The sequence below is a fragment of the Cimex lectularius genome, unplaced genomic scaffold (genome assembly GCF_000648675.2).
Source record: "Cimex lectularius strain Harlan isolate CLEC.00 unplaced genomic scaffold, Clec_2.1 scaffold46, whole genome shotgun sequence".
Classification (NCBI taxonomy): domain Eukaryota; kingdom Metazoa; phylum Arthropoda; class Insecta; order Hemiptera; family Cimicidae; genus Cimex; species Cimex lectularius.
The window spans coordinates 648,788-673,037 of record NW_019392654.1 but is presented as its reverse complement, the minus strand read 5'-3'; the positions used below and the strand labels follow the sequence as shown (position 1 = coordinate 673,037).

General features: G+C 35.2%; 1 protein-coding gene across 2 annotated transcripts in view; it reads right to left on the bottom strand.

The window, feature by feature from the left end:
* The window catches only part of LOC106672922 (death-associated protein kinase 3-like), a 64,737-nt gene that overhangs the window by 4,626 nt on the left and 35,861 nt on the right, over window positions 1–24,250 (bottom strand). Inside the window, exons 1-5 of one of the 2 annotated variants that reach the window (XM_014404731.2) lie at window positions 15,952–16,141; window positions 8,354–8,566; window positions 8,150–8,288; window positions 162–288; window positions 53–101 (exon numbers count right to left, since the gene is read on the bottom strand). In XM_014404731.2, the coding sequence (XP_014260217.1) occupies window positions 53–101; window positions 162–288; window positions 8,150–8,288; window positions 8,354–8,562 (524 nt within the window). In that variant the 5' untranslated portion in view covers window positions 8,563–8,566; window positions 15,952–16,141. Of the gene's footprint in view, window positions 1–52; window positions 102–161; window positions 289–8,149; window positions 8,289–8,353; window positions 8,567–15,951; window positions 16,142–24,250 lie in introns of those variants that run through there. The other variant, XM_014404730.2, reaches the window with a different exon arrangement.

The window sequence follows — 24,250 nt, the reverse complement described above, 5'->3', positions numbered from 1 at the left end:
TTTCAATCAATTTTTTATAATCTGTTTTTCAGCAAGAATAAAATAAACTTACCACATATCAGCAGCTAGTGTGATAGGCTCATAATGCAGGATTTCTGGAGCTAAATGAAACAATAATTTCAATAACCAAGCTAACAAACGGAAAAAAGTATTGTACCCACCTACGTACTCAGGTGTACCGAGAATTTCGTGAACCTCCGTCCCATCGAGAATCACTCTCGATATCTCAAAATCGCAGACCTTGACTTCGCAGTCGGGAAAATCCCCCATCATCACTAGATTTTGAGGCTAGAGAGAAAAAGTGGTTGATTAGAAGAGATTTTGTAATTTAGAAATGTGAAATCACATATTACATTGTTTTATTTAATTTAATTCACAAATTTTTATAGGTACACACTACGATCAATGCCACAAATACGAATTATGACAAAAGCGTCAATATAAATCTATTGATGTGGTAAAGCTATAAAGTTGATGATCCCTTTCTATATAAATAAATGGGAATATGAGAAAATTTTGAAAAATTCAAAAAGCGATGCTCAGAGTCTATCCTATGTGGTTTCCGCTTACCAAAGTCCTACAATTTTACGTCGGAGAGCAGGAACAGTTTTGTCTATCTTACTCACTAACAGATCATTTCCAATTTGTCTGCAATCCATTTTTGGAGCTACTGATCTCACCTCAGGCACTCCTTTGCCAAATTCGTCTTTCCCTAGGGCATATAACACACGTTACCTTACTCTTAAACATTTTTTTTCGAATAGGGCTATCGAGCAGTGTTTTATGAATTGTTCCATTTTCACGAGAATCAGGGTACAAGTGGGCGAGTACCTACATTAAAAGTCTGTAATGCTTTCCAGGCCCTTTTATAGCTGAATGTTGCTTATTTAGCATTTTTGTTACTTCTTATCGAGTTTAATTTATTAAAAACATTGTTTTTCCAAAAGTTATTCAGAAATCGTGAGATGCGGTCTAGTGTGATGTAGGTTTCAGAAAAATATTTTCTTTATCGTGCCAACGTTTCGATCTGTACTGAGATCACTAATCACCACACGTTTTTCCAAAAGTTTCGATTCTCTTGGACCCACCTACAGTATGTACAAATTACAGGCGAATTTTAAAAAAATTAGCGAACTGAGAATTTTCTAGTTGAAGTATGATTGCGACAGTGAAGGCTCTTCTTTACTCCGTACGTCTCGCAATTGGGGTTGTTGTTTCCTGCCAATCTTATCAAGGTACGCAGCACAGATGCCGTTAGTTCTTGATCGATGTATGGTGGTTATCTATTTTTTTGTCATATTCCAGTTGCTAAACCACGATTTTATTTTCACGAGAGGAAAAATGGTCTTATAAGCCATTTCCTAGTCTGAAGATGTACTGTATGCCGTTCTATTTCCTATTTCGTTTCTTGCCTTTGAAAAAGGTCTGTATAGGGAATCTGTAGGTATCTGGTGTTGCAAAACTGCATATTTAGCTAGTGTGTTATTTTCTCATTATCATATAGACCCATGTGACCTTTAATCCAGACGAATGAAACCCTCTTTTTTATAATAGATAAATGTAGATAATATATAGACGAACGTTTTAATGGCGGCTACGAAATAATTTTTGATATTGATGACTTTTTTTCACCCCTAGGGTTTAGTTTTGTAATTAATGGTAGGAATGCAGAGGCACTAGTTTTGTAAGGTAGAGAGCTTATTTTTTAATGCTTTGGGTCATAATTGTTGTATTCGGAACGGTAAACTAGATGATGATTTTGTTTCATTTGTGGATTTGAGGTTGGGATAGCAGGCTGGTAGGCATTAAAGGAATGAGCGCTATCGTAAAGATATTTTTCACTGAGGATCAGAAATAAATCTTCAATGTTGCATATGCATGTTATCCGTAGCATAGCCCATCGACTCGTTCATAGAATTCTTTCTTAAAAATAAATACAAAATGTAATTATTCTTATAGGAGGTGAGTGATTGTATAATGAGGGTATTTCATAAGATTTATGATGTGGTCAACGGGAACATTTGTTGACAAAGGTAAGTAGCGACAAAGGAATCAAATACATATGCAACCTTGATTTTTGAGTAATTTTCTACATATTAAGAAACGTGTACCACACATAATGGTTGTTCTCGTATTTTCCTATATCGAAAGTTACCCAAAAATCTACTCCAGGGAAACAACCCGAAGATTAAAAAAAGTAAAGTAGTACATAATAAAATATATTAACTTGGGACTGTAACGTACATATATTTAGTTTTTAACGAAAACTAACGCATTTTTAATATTATAATTTATAATGGTTGTCGTTGCTAATTGATTTGCTTCTTTGGATTTCTTTCTTATTGACTGTTGTGTTGCATCTGAAAGACTCTATGTTTACTATATTTGTAAATACGCATGACAGGAGCTTTAGGTTGGCGAATAATAATTTTCCGCCTATTGAGAAAATTGACTTTCTTTTGGTAAATGATGGTTCTTCTCCATTATTAGAGAAAAAATCTGTGAATAGAACCATCATTTACGAAAAGTGAATCTACATACTCACCCCACCTTCATTATTTCTAAAAATTGTCTCTATCTCTCGAATCGTCCTATGCTGTAGTTGTCACCGACTCCTACTCGATCGTGTCTGGTATGGGAAACGGGCACTGGCCGGTGCACACTGTGGGCCGTGTGGCCAAAACGGGAACTGGGATGCCGATGATCGTAATTCAGAATCCCGGGTCAGAAATGAGTCTGTTTTTGTGGTGGTCCGTTGTGGATTTCATGAGCCAAGTGGGATGTCGACGTCCCACACCCTCTGAGTCACACCTCGTCTGCGTCTAGCCGATGCTACTCTACCACCATCGGTTTATCAGTGGTAAAACAAGATCTACATTTCAACTGTGTGTACTTCAAATTGTAGCAAAATCGATAAAATAGCTATTATTTGACCTAAAACGAATCCGATAAATCCTCCTCTTGTCCAAAATATAAAAAAATGGAAGATATGAATATTTCATATGTTAATTTCGTTAGTTGCACTATAGATGTTAAAACGCAGAGGCAAACTGCAAATTAAATAATTAAATTAATGTAATTACTGTCACACAGGAGGGCTTCCAACTTCATTTGCTATCACGGGCACCACTTCACGATACTTCTTAAATACTATTTTCATTTACATTTCCATGGGCCAGAACCGATATCGTTGTAAACCACTCTGCCACTGCGTCTTCGAAAATATAATAATGCAAATAATATCAACAAAAATAATGTTTAGTTTGAATGCGTGCATTTATTAGTGTGAGTGGCGAGGGGTGATGGTGAAATATAGTGTTACCCTTTAAAAGAAAAGACATATACATACATCGAATAAAGCAGGTTAATGGCTACAAGATATTTCCCACGAAACAGCTAACGTAATTTCTGGCTTTCCACCCATCCTCTTAAAAATTGAAGAAATTGTTGATGTATATTCAGCAATTAAAAATTAACCCTGCATGGCAGGACCTAGATATGATATTGACAGACCTTTACCCTTTCATAAAACCTGTCACCCGGCAAAATTAATAAAAAATTCCGAGATACCACTTGAAGAAGATACAGTATACTCCATATACTCAGATGGAAGTAAACTAAAAGGTATGTTTGGATGCAGTTGTGTTATATTTAAGGGAAATAAGATTACACCATATTTATGCCTTCAATTTAAATTAGCGGATTGGTGCCCCAACTACGAAGGGGAGATGTTGGCAGTTAAAGAACCAAAAAGTCTAAAGAAGCTTTTTTGTCCAACCCTTTTCAGAAATGAAATAGTACTGACAATTTAACATCACTTAAAATCTAAAACATAATAGAAACTCAAATGAAATGACCCATGAAATAAGACAATATACAAGTATGCTAAATGAGAGGTGGATAAGAGCGCACGCTGGCCATTATGGATGAGGAAACAAATAAAGGTGCTAAGGAAGCTGCCGAAGACCAGGAATTAGAAGGTAGCTCTGCAAAAATTCTCATCTGTTACATTAAAAAGAAAAGTGCCGAAAAATCATTTGAAAATTGGGAAAATATATGGAAAGGTTCAGAGAAGTGGCATCGAATAAAAGAATATTTTCAAACAATAAAAGAAAGACTGTCTACTCCAATACGGTTGAACCATGCAGGCGATGATGCTAAGCAGCCAAGAAAGACACTTCTATCGGTTTAACGCAACAGAACAACCTAATTGTCCTTGCGGTGCAGATTCAGAACTGGACTGAATTTTTTGATTCGATTCTAGAGGTCATTTTATGATAGTTGCACTGAAAGGAAAATTTTGGAAAATTTATAAAACGCCTGCATTTTAAAACTAAAGCGAGGAGGTCCATCTTGTTACAAAAGGCATACCCCCCACGTTTCTTCCGTCGGGCATAACTTAGAAATTGTCAATCCTATCAAAATTTTCCATTCAATCAAAAGTAGCATAAAATACGCTTTGGAATCGAATTGTACAATAAAAATTTGGGATTCTAAATTAAAATAATAAAGTTGATGTCATTTCTCAGCTGGATGAGAAGTTACGATAAATGTGTGGTGATTAGTGACCGTTAGTCGACGATTATTCAGAAATCGTGAAATGCGGTCTGGTGTGATGTTTTCTGTGTAATTGTGCCATTCTTGCGTGTCGTGCCAGTGAGATATTGCACTCTCAACACGCCATGCAAGAATGGCACAATTACACAGAAAACAAACATTTTGAGTGACTTTTAATTGAATATAAAAAAAGATATATTTTGCATTGTATAAATTCACTTTTTTCCACGTCCTACATATATTTGTTAAATTTAAACAATGTTTGTAAATCTCAGGCCCTGAAGATGATCTTTATAAAGATCGAAACCTTGGCACGATAAAGAAAATGTTTTTCTGAAACCTACATCACACCAGACGGCATCTCACGATTTCTGAATAAGTTACGATAAATCAGTTACCAAGGTTTCGGTTTTTGGTTAAATAAAAGGAGCTGATAATCGGGAAACGGCACATTGTTCGGTGGAATGTTTATCAATCACCTTGTGAGGGAAAAGTTAAGGGCAAAAGTTCGAGGAAACCCTGCGGCCGTGCTATTACCTATTTGTATAAATTGCCTTCGGGCTCCCCGGAATCCTCTTGGTCATGTCATTCCTTTATTGCAGTAAGGAACTCTTGCGATCTCGCGATACGATTTACATTCCGGATAAATTATTACATAGTTCAGAATGTACTAATAAGCGATTTTGTCGTCCTTGCCTTTTGAAGAATTGGATGGTACGATGTCCTTTCGATGGTAGGGTAGGTTAATTGGTTTCGAAAGCGCCCGAAACCGGTCCCATCAGTGGCTTTTTAATTTTTTGCTATTTATTATTGAATAGGAGTGAAACATCAGTCACCCACGAATGATGGATTTTATATATAATAAGGCTTATTGGCTTCATTTATTAAGGTAAATATTCAAATAATTTACACATTAAATTACCTATCCATCATTTTGACGCATGGCGTGTCATTCTATACAAAATAACAAGGGGACGACGAGGACGTTGGTGGGTCACGGAGTTGGACCAATCTTTTTTGGTGATTCTATTCCAAAATATCGGACACGTATCCTACACATCTTGTGAATAGCCCCTTGTTTCGCCATTTTTTTTTTTTTGGAAAGTTGAAATTTTCTATTTTTTGAATATTTTTATGTCGCCGTTCCATTGACCAAATTATCTATACGGATGTATCATTTTACAGTATTTTTATATAAATTGGAATAAAAATATATCTAATAAAAGAATCATTTTTCTTAAAAACCTTGTAGACCGATTTTCAATATTGATAATCCGTTTAAAAAAAAATTTATAATAGTATCAAACATTAAAATCGTACTACTATTTCCATTAAAATAAAATAAAAACCAAGGTTAATTTTTGACAAATAATTTTGTTATTTTGTGTATTTTCTAACAGATATGTTATATATTTTGTATAATTTAATGGTACACGTCGTTAAAAAGTTACACTTCTTTTCTTTCAAATGGTCTGCTTCACGTTAAAATCCTTTTAGCCATCTTTGAATTAGAGCCGTTTCAATCAGATTTTCCGATAACCCCTTTGCCAAAATCGGAAAAATTTTAGGGACCGAAAATTGATAAATTTAAATTCAAACAAAAAATTATATTTAAGAGTGTTTTTCTAAAACGAAATTTCATATTAGGTTCACGAAAAAAGGTTTTTATGACCCAGTTTTCTCGAAAAATATTTGGTTTTTCGAAACGTTTTGGTTATTGATAAACGTCGTTAGCTTTTACTATATTTTTATTGCAATATTCATAGAAAATACTGTAAAATGATATGGATTCAAATAGTTGATCTGAGCAACAGAAATGTTCAACTTTTTTTTTGCGAAATCAGGGCCTATTCAGAGGAAGTGGCGGATATGTGTCCGATTTTTTTGAGTGAGAATCAACAAAAAAAGTTTATTCCAAAAAAAAAAACGTAAATTGCTCTTCTTCTTACTCTTAAATAAAGAGACGAAAATTCGTTAATGCCGTCTGAAAAAAGGTTATAACAAATTAAATCTCCGTACAACCGTAGCTGAAGACTGTTCACCTCAAAAAATTGGATTTTACGAATAGTTTAGTTATAGGGCGATAACTTTTTCCTCCATTAAGGGTGGGCTATTGAAGTGGGATCGCCGATTTTAATTTAAAGTTTTTTGGTATACTAGGTCGACAAATATTAGACACGTGTCCGAGAGTTCTTGCAAATACGTCCTCGGATCCGTGAAGACAAGTAGTTTAAATAATTTACATTAATTTACATATTTGTTTTCTGCCTTGGTTCTGCATGTGCGTATTTACAAAAATTATAATGGATAATAATTATCAGCATATGATCTATTCTGGACAGCACCATCGTAGTGCCACAAACGCAGACGTCAAAATGACCGTTTACTTCAGATAATTACTAATCGTATTTGTACGTTTAAGTAGATCATAATCCATCGAATTGACAAGTCAATCACGCGATAAATTTAAGCCCGGACAATCCAGTATTGTACGTTAGTATTTAGTGTTGACAGCTAACTAGAATACTAATACAGTTTAGTCGTTTCGACATTTTCAGTTCTAGGTCAGCCAGATCAAAAGCGAGGATAAGCCAGGGTGGTTCTAAAAGATGAAACTTCAAAGAACATATTTCTGCCCGATTTTCGCACTGAAGGTGTCGGATCAAATCGAATATGGCAGAAGAAATAAATCGCTTGAAAGCTGGGAGTGCGTGTTTACAGAGTCGCCGACCTTTGTAGTCAGAACAGAACAAAATTTTTAGCTGACACTTTTATAAAACCCCTACTCGCTTTTCAATACGATTTAAAAGTTTGACTTTTTGTTTACAAGCCCTGATAAATTGTGCATCCAAAAGCGTCCATTTTCACTATGAAACAATCAGAAAATTGGAGTGACAAGAATCAATATTGGAAAAATCATTTAATTGGTTAAATTTTGTGACGGGCTTTCGACTTTCTCGTGGGGTTTGACACGTTGGGATGGTCGAACCTAGGAAAATGCCACTGACAGAGAAATACGTTTTGAGAGAGAAGGGCAGACGGGATAGATTGTCTAACATCACCATGGCAATAAATAGGGTAATGTAAACGTTCACTCCGGGTGCTTCAGAAATTCAGGCTTCCGCTTCTGAGTTGTGACCGAAAAGGTTAAAACGCCATGAAACGATAAAACACTTCCAGAAAACAGAAGTTAGCATAAATCCGTTCATTCAATGCCAATAGGATATAGGCTTCGATCCTCGACCAATAAGGAAGGCTAAATGTCAAATCGACTCAAATTGTCCGATTCGAAAGGAAAAATCCAGCATAAGGCTCTAGAAAGGTCGCCGATAAACGCCACCCGACCCGGAAGGTCGCCACTTCGAATCCAATTCCTCTTGGTTCTATTAATTAGATACTTGAGCAAATTTGGTATATCCTATTCAGACGAGTGCGTGATGTAGTAGATTTACATTCTATTTTGAGCGGAAACTGGATCGCATTCCAGGGTTTCAGGGTCTTCAATCTCAGTAAGCAAACATGTTATGAAAATAATTTCTGCTTCTGGTAAAATCAGTTTTGAGAAGAGAAGAGGTGTACGCGTATTTATTACCTTTATATCGAGGTGGGCGATTTTTCTGTGGTGAAGATAGGCCAGACCTTCGACGACGTCTTGTACATATTTAACGACGTCTCGTTCATAAGGCACAAGGTTGTCATCAATAAGGGTCTGCATGTCTCCGCCAGGGGCACTGAAAAATGAACGACGTGTTTCGATTTACGGATTCTTTTACGGCTCCCGAGGTTTGAAACTTACAATTCCATTACTATTATGAATTCGTTGGGTGTCTGGAAAACGTCGTGCAGCTTGACGATCCTGGGCGAGGGGGAGCAAAGCGACAAGAGGGCGATCTCGTGGTGTATCTCTCTGGTGCAATCTTCACCGTACCGCTTTCTGCTTGAGAACTTGGCAGCATAAACCTCTCCGTTGGCCAGGCTCCTACACCGCCAGACTGAGGCGAACATGCCACTTTAAAAAAAATAAAAAATAAAATAAATAAATAAAATAAATCAACATTATTAAAAAGAGCCTTAATTCGTAAACGAATATTTATATATACATATCTCATTCGAAGTCAGTATTATTCCTGAGATATGAAAGAATAATAAACACAAATTCAGCCGTTCTCAAACCAATCAACGTACATGTCATTTAACGCCCTGAATGGTCTCACCCTGTCATCTACTTAGTATGACTACGGTCAACTTAAATTGTGTGATTTCCTCTTATGCTCTGCGGGGTGATAAACCTAAGTTTGATAATATCAGCGAGGATAGGCAGACCAAGATAATAGCTAACTAACAACGGACAACTTAGCTGAATCGACTTGAGCTCTCACATGGGTACATACTTGTCTGAGCCTTTACTAATATAAACTTTACACATTAGAATGTTAAACAATTAAAAAAAAACTAAAATATTATAATAAAGATGTACATTAATTTCTCCTTTGTAGCATATGTTGAGCACAAATGTATTTATTAGTGTAAATGTGTACTTTGAGAGAGTAGGTTGCGGAATATTGAACACCCTATCGAGACTCATTAAGGTTAATTATACAATAGGTGTAAAGGGTGATGGAGAAATATTGATGATTAGTCCACCACAAATAGATTGTAGTCATGTAAATGAGAGACTGATTACGATGGTGGCTATTGGACAGATAAGACCGTGGTCTGATACCGGGGTGGATGATTCTCGAGGCCTGCTGTCAATTGACTGTAAATTGCAAAAGCTGGAATTTCTTGTAGACTGCGAGATATGATAGACTTAACAATGTGCTACCCGTGTTCACCCAATGCTATGTAAACCTTTCTCAGACAAATTGACAGACAGTTCCTCACTGAAGATGGAGCAATGCCAAAACGCGTTTGACTAATTCAAAAAACACGCGAGTGGAGACAGACCCAGTAAGTAACCCTGTGCCTGTTCAATATGAATTCACCGACTCGCAAACCAATACCCATCAACACTGTACATGTATGTGCACATGTACACGCAAGTGCAGATTTGAGTTTATATAAATTTAAAAAAAAATCTTGGTCTGTAATTTAAAATCGCCTATTTAAGTAACTTATTTTTAAATAAGCAATTAACAACTTATTGAAATTGCTTAATTACAAATTGTTGAAGTTCCTGTTGTTAAGCCTATACCTAAAGGCAATTTTTAAACCAATTGTGTGAGGAAGATTTGTATATACGGTAGTTTTGAGTAACCTCATGTAAATGAAAAATGTAAAATGAAACCACCATGAACCTCATGTTTTATGTTATTGTCGTTTTACTTAAAAAAAAGGTTTTTCATAAAAATTGCTTGCTCATTATTAGTTTTTAACGCTTGTCGTGTGCTTTTCTCTTTGTACTGCCCGAAGTAATAATGTATGCATCAAACTTAAACAAGTGTTACTTTTCCCTTAATAGAATAATTCATTTATACATTTAAATTGACGTTTTAAATATGTGCGCTGAAACAAGGTGATCAAACCTTTCAAAACATTAGTTCTTAATACAAGAGACTTTCTGCAGCGAAATATCCTTGGTCGAAACGCGGTCATCAATCAAGAAGAACAGCAGATCGATTGCTGTTCCCCGGCCGGGGCTATTTATCAGGACTCAGGGTGGCGAGAACAACGCCTCTGGTCAGGAAAAGTTTCCTTTGATGCATTGTCTTTGTCAAACCGTTTCTGCTTCGGCTTTTAATCATATCAACACTTGCGATCCGTCAAATAAATTTCTGAAACGAAAGTTCGTCGTTTGGTGCAAATGATTCAAGGGGAAAATGGTCTGAAAATATACATTTCAAAATTGGTCCTTTGCACTCTTACCCGCAAAAGAAAAATCTGTTTTCCCACTAGGCTAAAAACAGGAAAATATAAAATTCCAGTGAATTCGAAAGTTTAATTTTTAGCTCTTACAATTGATCGCAAATTATTATGGGCTTTGCATAACAAATTTACTCTTGCCAAATGTGAGAAGCTATACAACTATACTACGCAGTGGAGATTCAGTAATAAATGAAATTCTATTGACATGCTATATGAAAACTGTTTCTTCAGTTTCAAGGAGGTTGTGAAATGGAGATTGATCCTTCTATAGAATTCACGTTCTATAAATCTACTGTAGGATCTGTAGTACCATCGGATTATTATTGTATGTTTAAGCCTCCAACACGGAATTTAAAAAAACAAGTTCCTTTTGCAACTAATGTTCCGGCGGATTCTCAATGTGCTGTCTATTAAACAACTTTCCACTTAAATTTCTGAATGTCCTCCCGACATTATATTATCAAAACTAGCAGTGAACAAAGTAATAAACTGATATCAGTCAGATAGCTATCTGTTCACAAGTACTATGACGTTGACAGAAGCAGACCTAACCTAAAAGTACGGGGCGAAGGCCTTTCCAGGCTATTATTCCGGGTTTAGTCTCGGTCTACAAAAACAAACTATTCTCTACTTTGCAACTACAACCTCAAAAATGTATTTAATACTTTACTCCGGCTATCCTCTTCAAATCGTGAATAAATGTTTCTACGGCAGGATTAAACGAGGCGTTACCCAACTTTGTACTATCTAATATTCTCTGGCGGATTTGCCATATGAGGACTGTAGACTGTGCCTACTACGACCCTTCGTAGAAAAAAAAAGTTCATTAACAGTCACCTTTGTATTTCAAGTGCGGAAAGGACTTGCCACTGCCCTGGGCCACGTTGGAGGGAACATGCTTCTGTAATGAATCGGACAGAATGAGTCCATCGATTAGATAGAGCGGTTCCACCCAAACGCAACTAATTATTAACACAACTAGTAAATATGGCGTATAATCTAGACTTTTCACAAGAAAGCGGTTTTTTAGTGGGGTCGGGGCGTAACAATAACGTAGTCGACCTGCTGAATAGCGTATCTGATATAATAGTAGTACGACGAGGAGTCGGTCTATAAATCGTTTTTCACCGACTTAAACGACTACATCAATGAAACATACTTGCACAAAATTAAGCGTAGAGCGTCGTCATCAAACTGTGAGACATGTTATGACCCGGAGAACATTAAACACTTAATATTTCATTGTGCAGAGTACGAGGAAAATAGAAGTCTTTTTTTGATGGGTGTACCAGCAGGAGGTCAGCAAGCCACTTAGCTGGGGGAGTCTGCTTGCGTTTGGGCGGGAGGTAATATATGAATTGATTTATGCCTTCCTGCAATAATGTGACATTAGCGTTTAATCTGAAGAGCTGTATCTTTTAGGGAGACTCCCTGGAGTGGACGCCACTAGACCCTAGGATGTCAACTGTTTTATAGATATATTTCGCTTTGTAAATGGTTTTTCTTTACACCCCCCTTGAAACACCTGTAATAAAGGGAGTGGAAACCTCAAAGTAAATGCCATAAAAAAAGCGCCCCCCCCCAGGGGGTTCACGTCTGGCAGGTGGGCCCTCTACATACTCGCGGGTCAACAGCAAATTTCTTCATTTCTTACTTTTTTTATTATTATTTGACAGCATTATTTATTTAACGTTTTAAATTAAAAAAACAAAACCAAACAATGTAAACATTTCTAAATTTACAAACAGCTATAACAGGATTGCCAGTTTTCGGCTGATATTCTCTAAAATGGTAAGATCTTACGATGTATTGACATATTTATATTTTGTTTTATTATTTAATTTACGTGTTTATTTTTAGTTTGGACCGTTCAATTCTCTATGCTAAGTCCTTACATGGAGTTATGTGGCCCATATGTACATATATTTTTATTAATTATTCTTATATTGTTTATTCTGAACTATCTATATATTTAAATGTTTGATCTAATACAGAATTTTGAATTTGTTATTTTACTGAATACTTTAATTTTACTATTATAGGTGTGTGTATAAGTAGTTAAGAAGTTAAATGAATTAAACCATATTGAAATAGTTTATAATTGATTTCTCTTATAATTTTGGTAATTCTTTTTCTAAGTGTATTTAAATTTTGCATAGTATATAAATTTTTCTGTACCGAGCTACTTGACCAGGCATAATAGAGCCTTTCATATTTCCTACCATTCGACTAACTATAGTTCTCCTATTGACAGAATGATGCGTTCAGTCAATAACTTTCCAAATCTTACAATTTTTAACAATTCTTTTTCTTCATTCTACAGTCAAATGCGCAGACATGTGAAATCTTGAATTATAATGTATATTTTAAGTTAAATTATCTTTCAATATTTTTATAACAATAAAATATTTTTCATATAAATTACTTAACTTGCTCTTCTGTACGTGTATATAGGTATTAGTATATATTTCCATATTTAACTGATATTATTTCTAATTAAAATATTTACTGAATGTAATTCATCTATACTATTATTTTTACTTCCTTAATCAACATATTTTTATGCAATTGTTTTCTAATATTATTTATGTAATATTTGAAAATACGTTATATTATTTTACAATCTCAATTTAAAAATTTAATGACTGCCACTCTCAACACGACACACAAGAATGATACATCTACACAGAATACAAACACTTTGAGCCCTGAAGATGATCTCAATAGAGATTGAAACGTGGCACGATAAAGAAAATGTTTTTTCTGAACCTACGTCTCACTAGACCGCATCTCACGATCTCCAAATAATAATTAAAAATTTAAAATAACAATGATAAACGATCTGCTTTAGGTATATTTATATGAAACATTCTTTTAAGCAATTTTCTTACTTTACAAATTGTTTAATACTTAAATAATTTTTTCCTTTGTTTTCTTATTTTTGCTTTTGTTATATTTTTATATTGTTTTTTATATTTTGTCAAGCATTGATATATTTTTATATTGTTTTTTATATATTTTTTTATTTATTTTTTACGAGGGTTCGCAACAGCAGAGGCCATATAAACCCTCAGGGTGCCGATGTTTTTGAAAAAAAAAGCCCATTTGTAGGTATGTCAGGTTCGAATATAGGGCCGCTGGATTCGAACTCGGGACCTTCACCTTACAGTGATGAGCGCCGTGTCAACACCTAAACCGTTGCGGCCACCGACGCCCCCGTTTTTATATTTTGTTAAATATTGTTATATTTTTTATATCGTATATTTCTATATTTAAATTTTTTTGTAAATTGGATTAATTCCATACAATATATTATTATATAGGTTAGGTAATATTTTATTAAACAATATGGTTACTCTGTAATTTAGTGAATATTGGCTAATATAGTACTATATCATTGGTAGTTTAATTCTATATACAATTCCGATTTTAACACATTTGTTCTGAATTAATTTATCTTTTTCTTTGCATAATAATATACATAAGTTTTTTTTACATAAATTTGATATATGCTATAAACTCCTATTTCCTCAAATAATAATTTTTATGTATATCTGAGATGTTTTTGTATAACATTTTCAGACATCTTTTGGAGGATAAAAACTAGCTCAAGGTAATCTATAAGTACCCCTGCCAAGCAGTAATTCCAAATTGCATTACTGATTGGAAAAGTGTTGCACATATTAATTTTTTAGCTTTAATTTGGAATCCTTTTATTTGGTTTATCATTACACGCATTTCCTTAGTTTATCACATAAATATATTTGTTCCATTTCATTTGATCGTCTATGTTTATCCCAAGGTATTTAACATCTACTTTTTTAATTGGTTGGCAACATTGATGTAAATTCACTCACATCATCTAATGTAGTGCGCTACCTTGGGCTATACATTGACAAACAACATGGAATCCTCAAACGCGATATTCGATTCAGACTTCTTAAAAGATTTCTGTATAAAAGGTCAAAAATGACTTTACAAAATAAACGACTCATTTATATAACTATTTTGAGACCCATTTGGACATACGAAGAAATTTGGGGTTAAAAAAACGTTACAACGTCTAACGTATCCAATCCCTACAATAAAAAATCATTCGAACCATCGTCAATGCTCTATGTATCCAATCTTACCACTCACAATGACCTTAATATCTAATATGTCCTTGAAGTAGTGAAAAACTGCTGCAAGAAGTTTCACAAACAATTATCCAGTCACATAAACCCCCATTTCAGAAAATGTTTCCTCTCGCACCCTTCCAAATAATCAGCGTCAATGGCCTCGCGACCACCTATGTGACATGAAAGTGATTAACTCTAATACTAATGAGTAGTCCCTCTTTTTTCTGTTTTCTGTTTTTTGTTTTGTTTTACGCTGTAAAATGCTTTCAAATTTATTTAAGCGCAACAATTGACGCAGATGTAAATAAAGAAGAAAAAAATGATACAGTGTCAGTGAGAAGTTATCGATTCTTGGCTAATGGATATGGACATGAGCATTTGTGTTAAAAGTTAAGAATTTCCATCACATCCAGTTGATATTTTAGCCAGATCTTGCTCAGCTGTATTTAACACATCCGAACAGGAGTCAACAGTCGAGATCAAGGCTACGTCATCTGAAAATAAATATATTTTACTGGTCAGCGCTAGACAAGCCAAATCGTTTATGTACCGCAAGAATAAAATTGGACCGACCAATGCTGTGTTTTGACTAAGAATATAGTATTTTCTTTTATTTCTTCTTGACTGCGTGTATCACTTAAAATCGATTCCGCAATTTTTCTCGAACGTACTCCGGAGGTCAAATACCAGGCGTTCCATTGACTAAATTTGGAACGGCTTCGTTAAAAGTTCATTTGATGAGAGTTTGTCAGTTGATAAGGTGGACTGAGGATGTCTAGGCCGATGACTGCTAACGAGCAGAGTCGAAAGCACGAGCTTGACGGAAGTTTTGTTTAAAAATGTATTGGCAAATGCGTTTAATTCTCAATTCTCAAAAAAGTGCCCGGCCTTCGGGTCGAGTCGAAAAGACCTTTGCCTTTCCACGGCTGTGGAAAAATTGGGAATCGGAGAAATGAGTCGTCGATAAGCCAAGGCCCCGCGCACTTCCTGAAGTCCGTGAGTCTAGGGCGGCCTTCGCGTCGTAGGGAAAGCCACGGCCGACTTCCCATCGAACGAGACCCCTTCGCCGGCGGGGGCCAATCCGTCTTTCGTACAAGCGGAGGACTCGGTGCGAATCGTTCCTCATGGCCGACCGTCCAAAGGTTAGCCGATCTAAAATTTATCACCAATCCAGTGTTTTGTTATTTGTTTATTCCTCTATGTTTATTTATATATATGTATATTTAAATTCTTCCTTTACTCACATTGACTCTTATGATGGCGTTAATTTTCTTTCACAAATAATACTATTTATTTGTATCCTTCACATGAACTATACACATTAAAAATTGTTCTTAACGGTATAAAATACTTTCCTCTGGCTCCCTATCAATATGATATTAAATAATTAAAAACTGAGGACACAAACCTATACTATCCAGTAATCACAAACCGGTTTCACTTCAGGTACATCATGTTCCTGACAGATCGCCTCCATGCACTATTTCGATTTTATTGAGTTATCCGGAAAATAAGCAGGTTTTCATGTGTTCTTTTAATTATCCTTCGATAACAGTGAACTGTTTACGTTTGAGGGCTTATCCTTTTGTACGAATGTGAACACTTTTTAATCTTCTTCCAACCAAAAATATTCGTTTACCTCAGTAGCATTTCGATCTTGTTTTTTAAACCCTCATCCTTCCCCGCCATACCTAAGGGAGACCCTATACCGGCGGACCCGCCATACTTTAAACTTAATTCGAAAGGGCGCATGATATTTGTTGTTTTGAGACTAAGCTACTAGCTAGTTGTTGAGGAATTAGGAGGGGAAAAAGGACTTAAAAACGATCTTTGAATTTAAATAAACTAAATGGGTACTCCCTTGTTGTTTCTCTCTCACGTGTATATAGAATATATTTTATCAACAATAAATAAATAATATAAATAGGTGATTATTTGGAGATCGTGAGATGCGGTCTGGTGTAACGTAAGTTTAGAAAAACATTTTCTTTATCGTGCCAACGTTTAGATCTTTATTAAGATCATCTTCAGGGCTTTGTGTTGTCTGCATTTCAACAAAAAAGTTCTCTGATTGATAGCCGATGCCAGTTTCTTCTCATTGTTGGCGATGTCCTTCAGAATACTCTTTGCTTGGTGTCCATATGTAGTTGAAATCTGTTCATAGAATCCCATGTTCTTCGTTCTTCTCGTGTAGAAATGTGTGTTGTTTAGTGACCGTTAGTCAAACTTCAGGGCCTTGGGTTATCTGCATTGCAACAAAAAAGTTGGGAGGACAGGGCTCAAAGTATTCGTTATCGTGTGTAGATGTGTCATCGTGTTGAGAGTGCCCTGAAGATGATCTCAAAAAAAGATCGAAACGTTGGCACGATAAAAAAAAGTTTTTCTAAACCTACGTCACACCGGGCCGCATCTCACGATCTCCAAATAATCATTTACTAACGGTCACTAAACACCACATAAATATAAATAGGGGCTAAACTTATTAACATACATAAGGTACATTATGCACATATATTCATACTTGAAACTTTTTTCCGACAAATTTTAAATAAATATTAAGCTAAATGTGAGGAACAACCAGATTTCCATAAAGTTTTAATAATCTAAATACTTATTAGTTTTCCTCCACCCTCTTTTACCTCCAATCTTCACTTCGCTTCTTGTTCGAGACTAAGTCAATCACAACGCTGTGGAATATTTCATAAGTTTCCTTGTCTATCATAAGCCTCTGTTTTCCTGCTGGCCAACTTTGGAACATATTTTTCAACGGCCCTCTGTGGGTTTCGTACAGTGCACAGTGGAATAGGACATGATCTATTTTCTGATCGCGCCGCACCTTCCGCAGATTGCAGAGGTTGGCAGGCGGAATGCGTGTATGACCTGAAATTTCCATGGGCACTCAGGAACTGGGAGAGCCAAAAGTTCGGCTTAATACACAAGGATAACATTCGCACTTGTATTGCTGGGAAATACTCAAAAGTGGTTGTACCCTTTGCGATGTAGGACCATCGATTCTGCCACTTTTCGAGGATCTATTTTTCCATCTTTGCTTTGGACGTGAAGCTTTGGCAATAATTTGGAGAGCGCCATTTGATGTACATTTCGTTACTTGGGAATAATTCAGTCTTTATTAAGATGTCAACGAATGATTTTCGCGTTATTTTACTAGTTTAAACTCGGTCGGAACGGTGCCCAAACGGCCAGAACCGTGATGATGTTTGGGGCGATGGCAGTGTAAGCACCGTTCAGAGTTGGTTTAGAAAATTTCGAGAGGGGAACTTTAGCCTTGAAGACAAAGAAGGTCGTGGAAGGATTTATTCCCTAGATGATGATGTTCTACGAGCTTTGGTCGAAGAAAATTCCAGAACAACTCTCCGAGAACTTGGAAATAATCTTTCAATTAGCAAACCGACTGACGCTGACCATCTTAAAGCAATTGAAAGGTAAAAAAGTGAAATGCAGAATAGTACGTATGACTAAACATTTCGTCCCAAATGGTGTTATCTTGTTTAACGCCGGTCTTCTGGCGGTTCTGTTCTCGTGCTGGAACTGCGATTGCATCTCTCGACGTTTGATAAAAGCACACGGTAACAAACGGTTTTAAGGACTAGGAGTTTTTGACGTGCCACTTATTTCTCGACTACTGTAAAAATAAAAATACACGTGGGAAGATGGTAGAAATAGCCGGTGTCACATATGAATGGGATCGTCATTGACCTACCTCGCCGGTTTCACCATAAAGGTAACAATGTTGTTGAATTTATTTAATCTATACGTCCTTTCAAAACTAATAAGACAGTGTTGATACATTAACCGCCGATTAAAAAAAATCCTGTTTTATTTTTACATTATTCTCCCTCATACCTACCATCTCATCCTGAATTCCTCCTCTCGGCTCGATGGTTTAAAGTGAGAATCAGCAACGATTTTTTTTACAATCACGCCAATCCAAGCTGGCGTTCCACAAAGAAGAGCCAATCCTCTGCGCCATCTACACTGCTGAAATATCCACACATTCAAACGCACAACTCACAATGTACGGGGACGACACCGCAATCTTATCGACACTCCAATCCTATTCTAGCGATAGAAGCAATCCAACAACATCTGAATCTCACTACCGACTGGTGCACTCGGTGGCGGATGACGTTGAACGAGCACAAAAGCCTACCTGTCAAATTTTGTGCACATTAATGACAAGATAATACCGCCATTGAATCAAGTTCCGCTGGCTTTACGCAGATAGCAGACTTTCATGGAACCCACATTCATTAAAGTGCCACATTAAAACGACAAGAACTTAACAAAAGATATGGACTAGTCAGAAAACTACTGGGACCAAAATCAACACTATGCATACATAACAAACTGCTTACAAAACACTCATCAGAACTATTTTCATTTACAGAGTGGAACTTTGGGGCTCGATCAAATCCACCAAAATCGAACGAATTCAATAATTTTAATTTATAGTTCTTCGCCGTATCCTCAATGCTCTCATCTGCGTCACCAATCAAAGATCCGTAAAGATCTTAAAATCACATTCGTGAAAGATCTTATCCGAATACACTTCCTCAATTTTCAATCTGAATCATCCCTCCACCCTATCCCACTAGTCCCTACACTCCTGAAGTCTCACCCTTATAACTAACTGTTTTACAGTTACTGTTACAGTTTTTTTTTTGTTTTTTAATTTTTTTTTATTTTTTTATTTTTTATTTTTTTTGTGCTTTACTCAATAATTGTTGGTAACAAACATTCTCTTTTTAAATATCTTCTTTTTACAAACAAACCTATTTTTGGTATGCAAGAAAAGAATAAAATTTAAGGGTGATGTGTTAATTCTGTCTATCAGAGTATAATGATTTTTTAATAAGGTAAGAAAAAATCGTTACACACTGATGGACAAAATTAACACATCACCCTTAAATTTTAATATATTTGGTTTTATTCTTCTTTTGCACAATAGGTTTTTTTTTTAAGGCTCGAAACACATAATAGGGGCGTGTCATGCCTTGGCTCTATACAGAGAGTGTGTAGGCATGCCGCTGGTTTTAGAAGGGTTCTCGGACACGGTAGGGATTTTCAGGATCCCCTGTTCCGCTTTTTAGAGGAATTGGGAATTTTTTATTGTATATATCCGACAAAACATGTGTTTTGTGTTTCCGTACTTTGTATGCACCCCATCTCCTCTCGAGCCGTGTACGTGACTTGGGTCGATGGCGGAGTATTTATAAAAGTACCCCATCGATCCCAATCAGATTTGTTTGTTACTGTATGCAAGTCGATGGAAGAATATTGAGTACTCCATCTACTAAATAGAATGAATGCAACGTATATAGATGTGAATGTATTCATTTGTGTGAATGCGTATTGAATATGTATTGTTATAATTCGCATGCGCTCGAAGCTGAAATGTCCAAGCTGTTCGATGCCCTAAAAATAGAAAACATAACATAAGATTTATAATAATATATTGTAAAATGCTAATATCCTTTCTTATACTTATGTTTTTTTTAAATGTGTAAGTTTCCGAAAGATCAAAAAATGTTAATGTAAAAATAAAACAGGAAATTTATTTAAAAAACACAAGTTAGAAAATAAGAATTGAATTAATTCAAAAATATTTAATTAAAAAAATTATATATAAATTTTTTTATAAGGGCTTAACTTTTCCAGTCGGACGGCATGTATGCGTTATGCTCCAACTTTATCGGAGCTTGCGAATTGAATTCAACCGTTGTGGGCGGATTGCTTCATGCCACGCCCACGCCTAACTCTTTATCCAATTCGATTGTGGAAAACCTGGTCTAAATTTTATGGAATGAATGGACGGAGAAAACGGCTTCTCTTTACTTACAAACTGACATAAAAACTTACATAGAAATGAACATAAAACAATACGTTAACAAAGAGAAAAAGGAAAATCCTCAACTAGATTTATTCGATTTCTTTCTGATTTACCGTCTTTGATATATTATTTCTCTTGATGGGCTGGCGTAAAAACAACAAGTCCGTAAGTTACTAATTGTAAGTTGTAAGTCCTACTGTTTTTGATCAGAGATTTACACAAAGTTTAAAATTTATTTGCCTATTTTATTGATGAACGTTGACGACAACAAATGTCTGGATGACACTTCAGGCTTTATAGATTCGACAACTACAATACTAGAGGTTATTCAAATATTATATTAATTTATTATAATTATTTTTCATAACAACCTTATGGTTGGTGGCGGTGAAATTAATTANTTTATATTTGTATTATTATTTACATTATATTTATTTTTATTTTTATTTTTTTGTGTGTGTAAACTACTAACCAGTGAATCAATAAGATACAAAGTATATTCACATTTATATAATACATTCGAAAAATAAAGTACATATTCTGCTATACGGCATGGTAATAAACCTTCTACCCAGGTTAAGCAGATTATATAAGAAGAAAAAAAGAAAGATAAGGTGCATATAAAATGAGTTAGAAAAAGAAAAATAACCTTAAAAGAAGGGATCAAATACGTAACTGAAACAAATACTTTGGGATCGAAGAGACCAGGCAAGGCGGGTATAAACAATGAAGAGGCGACATTTTATTGTAGAATTGAAGAAATGTAATACATGACAAGCAGAAAGCCAAAAAAGGAAAAGCAGTCAGAGTACCTAGAACATAAGCTCAAGAAATGAAACAACATCTCAGAACCGCTACCAACAACTCAAAAGAATATGGTACAGCGTTCGCTTAGAATAGAACACCAATTGGAATGCTCTTATGTTTACTGATGAGTCGCGTTTTTGTCTGTACAGTGATAGCTGATGCGCTGAAGAGTGTACCGAGAACAGGGGATGCCCCAGTTCGTACTCCTTTTTGGGTGGTTTGGGCTGGGAATTACACTGGAGAACGAACGTGACTCCATATTGTTGAAGGCAACCTCACCGCAGTCCGTTATGTGCAAGAAATAATCGAGGAATACATCCCTCAAATCAGGGATCTCGTTGGCAGAGAATTTCAATTTCTGTTTGTCAATGCCAGGCCTGATAGAGGGTAGTTGTTCGTCAATGTTCGGAAAACCTGGGAATTTCTTTTCTGTCCCTTCCCCCATTGCTCCGGACCCCAATCCCATTGAGCACATATAGGATGTGTTGCAGAGAAGTCTTTTCGATCGCCATCCGTAACAGTTGACTTGCAACAACTGAGTGAAGCGTTGCAACATCTATGTAGTGAAATACCTTATGAAACAGTATGCCTAACAAGAGCACAGAGGTTTTAACTAACAGAGGATATTATTCACGAAATTAATTATTTCAAAAAATTTTTGTATCCAATAGACCTTTGGAATTACAACCTTTTTTAAATTGTTTTTCAAAATCCCTTAATTAAATTTTCCTTTAGTAGAAAACATAATAATTTATAATACATTTTAATGCAATTTATAATAAAAATAAAATAAAAATGCTAGGGAAAGTAAAAAATACGAAATTGGCAATATCCATATTCATTTTTGAACAGTTTATTTATCTATTTATTTGTGAATATATCTAGCTATTTACGGACGCACTGATTTATCTATTTATAACATTGTACATATACTTATTTATGTATTTGTAGATTAGGATTATTTATTCCTGAGCATGTGGGTTTTGTTGTTTGAACAATTTTTCTTCGCTATCTCTGATATTTTTGTTGTTAAAAATCACGCGGGGCAAGGATGTTATAGCGACCCGGAGTGCTTTCAGTTTTTCGTTTTCCTCAGTTGTCAAATGTAAATTGTTTTTGCAAAAATGAATTTATCTATCTACCTACGAAACCCCCAACTTAAGCTTCTTAGCAAGATATAGAGCGGCAAATCGAGTGAAACACTTTTCATTTACTAGAGAGCTGTTGAGGAAATTTTCATTTTCATTTGATCCATTTTCGCGAATGAAACCCTTGCCAATAAGTTGAAATTGATTATAAATACGTAATTAAACATTAACTCGTTGCTTTCCTTTTTACAACTAACAACACTGTCAAGTTACAATACAAACAGGAGTTCAGCTAATCGAACAATTTCATAACAGGAGGAAAAACGGCCTCATCCTTCGAACAGAGAAAGAGGTAACTGTGCCAAGTCGCGTGGGCATCGTTCGGGGTCCAGGTCGTTTGTGACCCACTGTCACCCACTGGTGTGCGGTCCTCGGTCGGATATCCGAAACTTACAAATATATTTGGAGTTTAAATATTGTAGGGAAGCACCAGGCGAAAAAGCAAAAAGCCACAGCCGGTAAAGGTCGTGTTTGACCGATGATATGATTCATGTAGTCTACCTATGTGGGTTGTATGTTACGGTAATACTCGTTTTGGCATTTCATTGAAATCAACCTTTTCTCATTTTACAAGAATATTTAATTTGTTTTCTTTTTAAAAATGGTACTTTATTGAAACAGTTCGTGCAAGAATGTAACGTATTGATTTTACCAACACAGTTTGGATTACATATAAAACACCCAGAATTGTATAAATGTATGTAAAATATGACCAAATGTTATTATTTACTTTGATGCATAAAATATGAAGAATATTTTTGTCGATGGTATGCCAAAAGCGTTTATCATACTGTATGTAGTACGAAGCAGGTGTTTGATGGAATCAAACAGCACAAAGCATGAAAAAGCATTTTAAGCAAATTATTTGGTCGAGTTTCAGAAGGTGAAAAATTAATTAAAAATAGAATAAAAACTAGAATTTTAATTGGTTAGTTAAAATAGGCCCTTCGTAATTTGGTAAATCTTTCTACGCGGGATTCTTCGATTTGTACTCGGGGAAGCAGTTATCCAAATTTCGCAAAGGAAAGGCTTAAAAACAATTTTTTTTCTAGTCTAAAGTAGAAAGAGAAGAGGCGAACACAGATCATATGAACAAAAGCACTTGACTGAGTCTTCTGCGCTTTTCTTCTCCTTATAGCATTACATTAACGGCTGTGTTTATGTATTAAGTACAGTGTTATTACACATATTACAATAATAATGTTTAATAATATGAATATTTACAAAATTAAACAAAATATTGGAAAGAATACGTTTCTTGCTTTGATACTAATCCGTGAGCAGAGTTGCAATATAAAATTAATACACTTATTTAATTACTGTAAAAATAAAAAAGAAGGTTGCAGAGTAAAAAGAAGAACATTGCAAATAAATTAACTTTAACCAATAATTGAATTCTTTTACAAGAAAATTTCTGTATCGTAATGCCTCTTTTAAGTAATTACATAATTTGTTTATGTAATTAATGTTCACTTTTCTAATTAAAGTCGTTTTAATGTTAATAAAACAAATGTATTTTAATTATGAACAATTACTGTGAGAAGAATATCAGTCGATGTTTACGTTATGATGGTTGACGAAAATAAGCGAGAACGTGTTCAGCTGTTCAAATTGTCCAATGCGGAAACGCATGTTGACTTGTTTATGTTTGTCAGGTGCTGGTAACTATGTGTAAATTATACAGATTTTTTTAAAATTCATTTATTTTCATTTACAACTGTATATGTATTATATCCAATCTGCCGATTAGATTTCGAATTGTGTGGCATTACGTGCATTATAGAGAAAGCCCATTGGCAGCCGCTCTGAATTAATAATATGATATTAATCAATCGAGAGGTGTTTTAACTTTAGTTGCTTACGTGGTAATTGTGGGGAATGGACTAATCGTATTTGAGTGT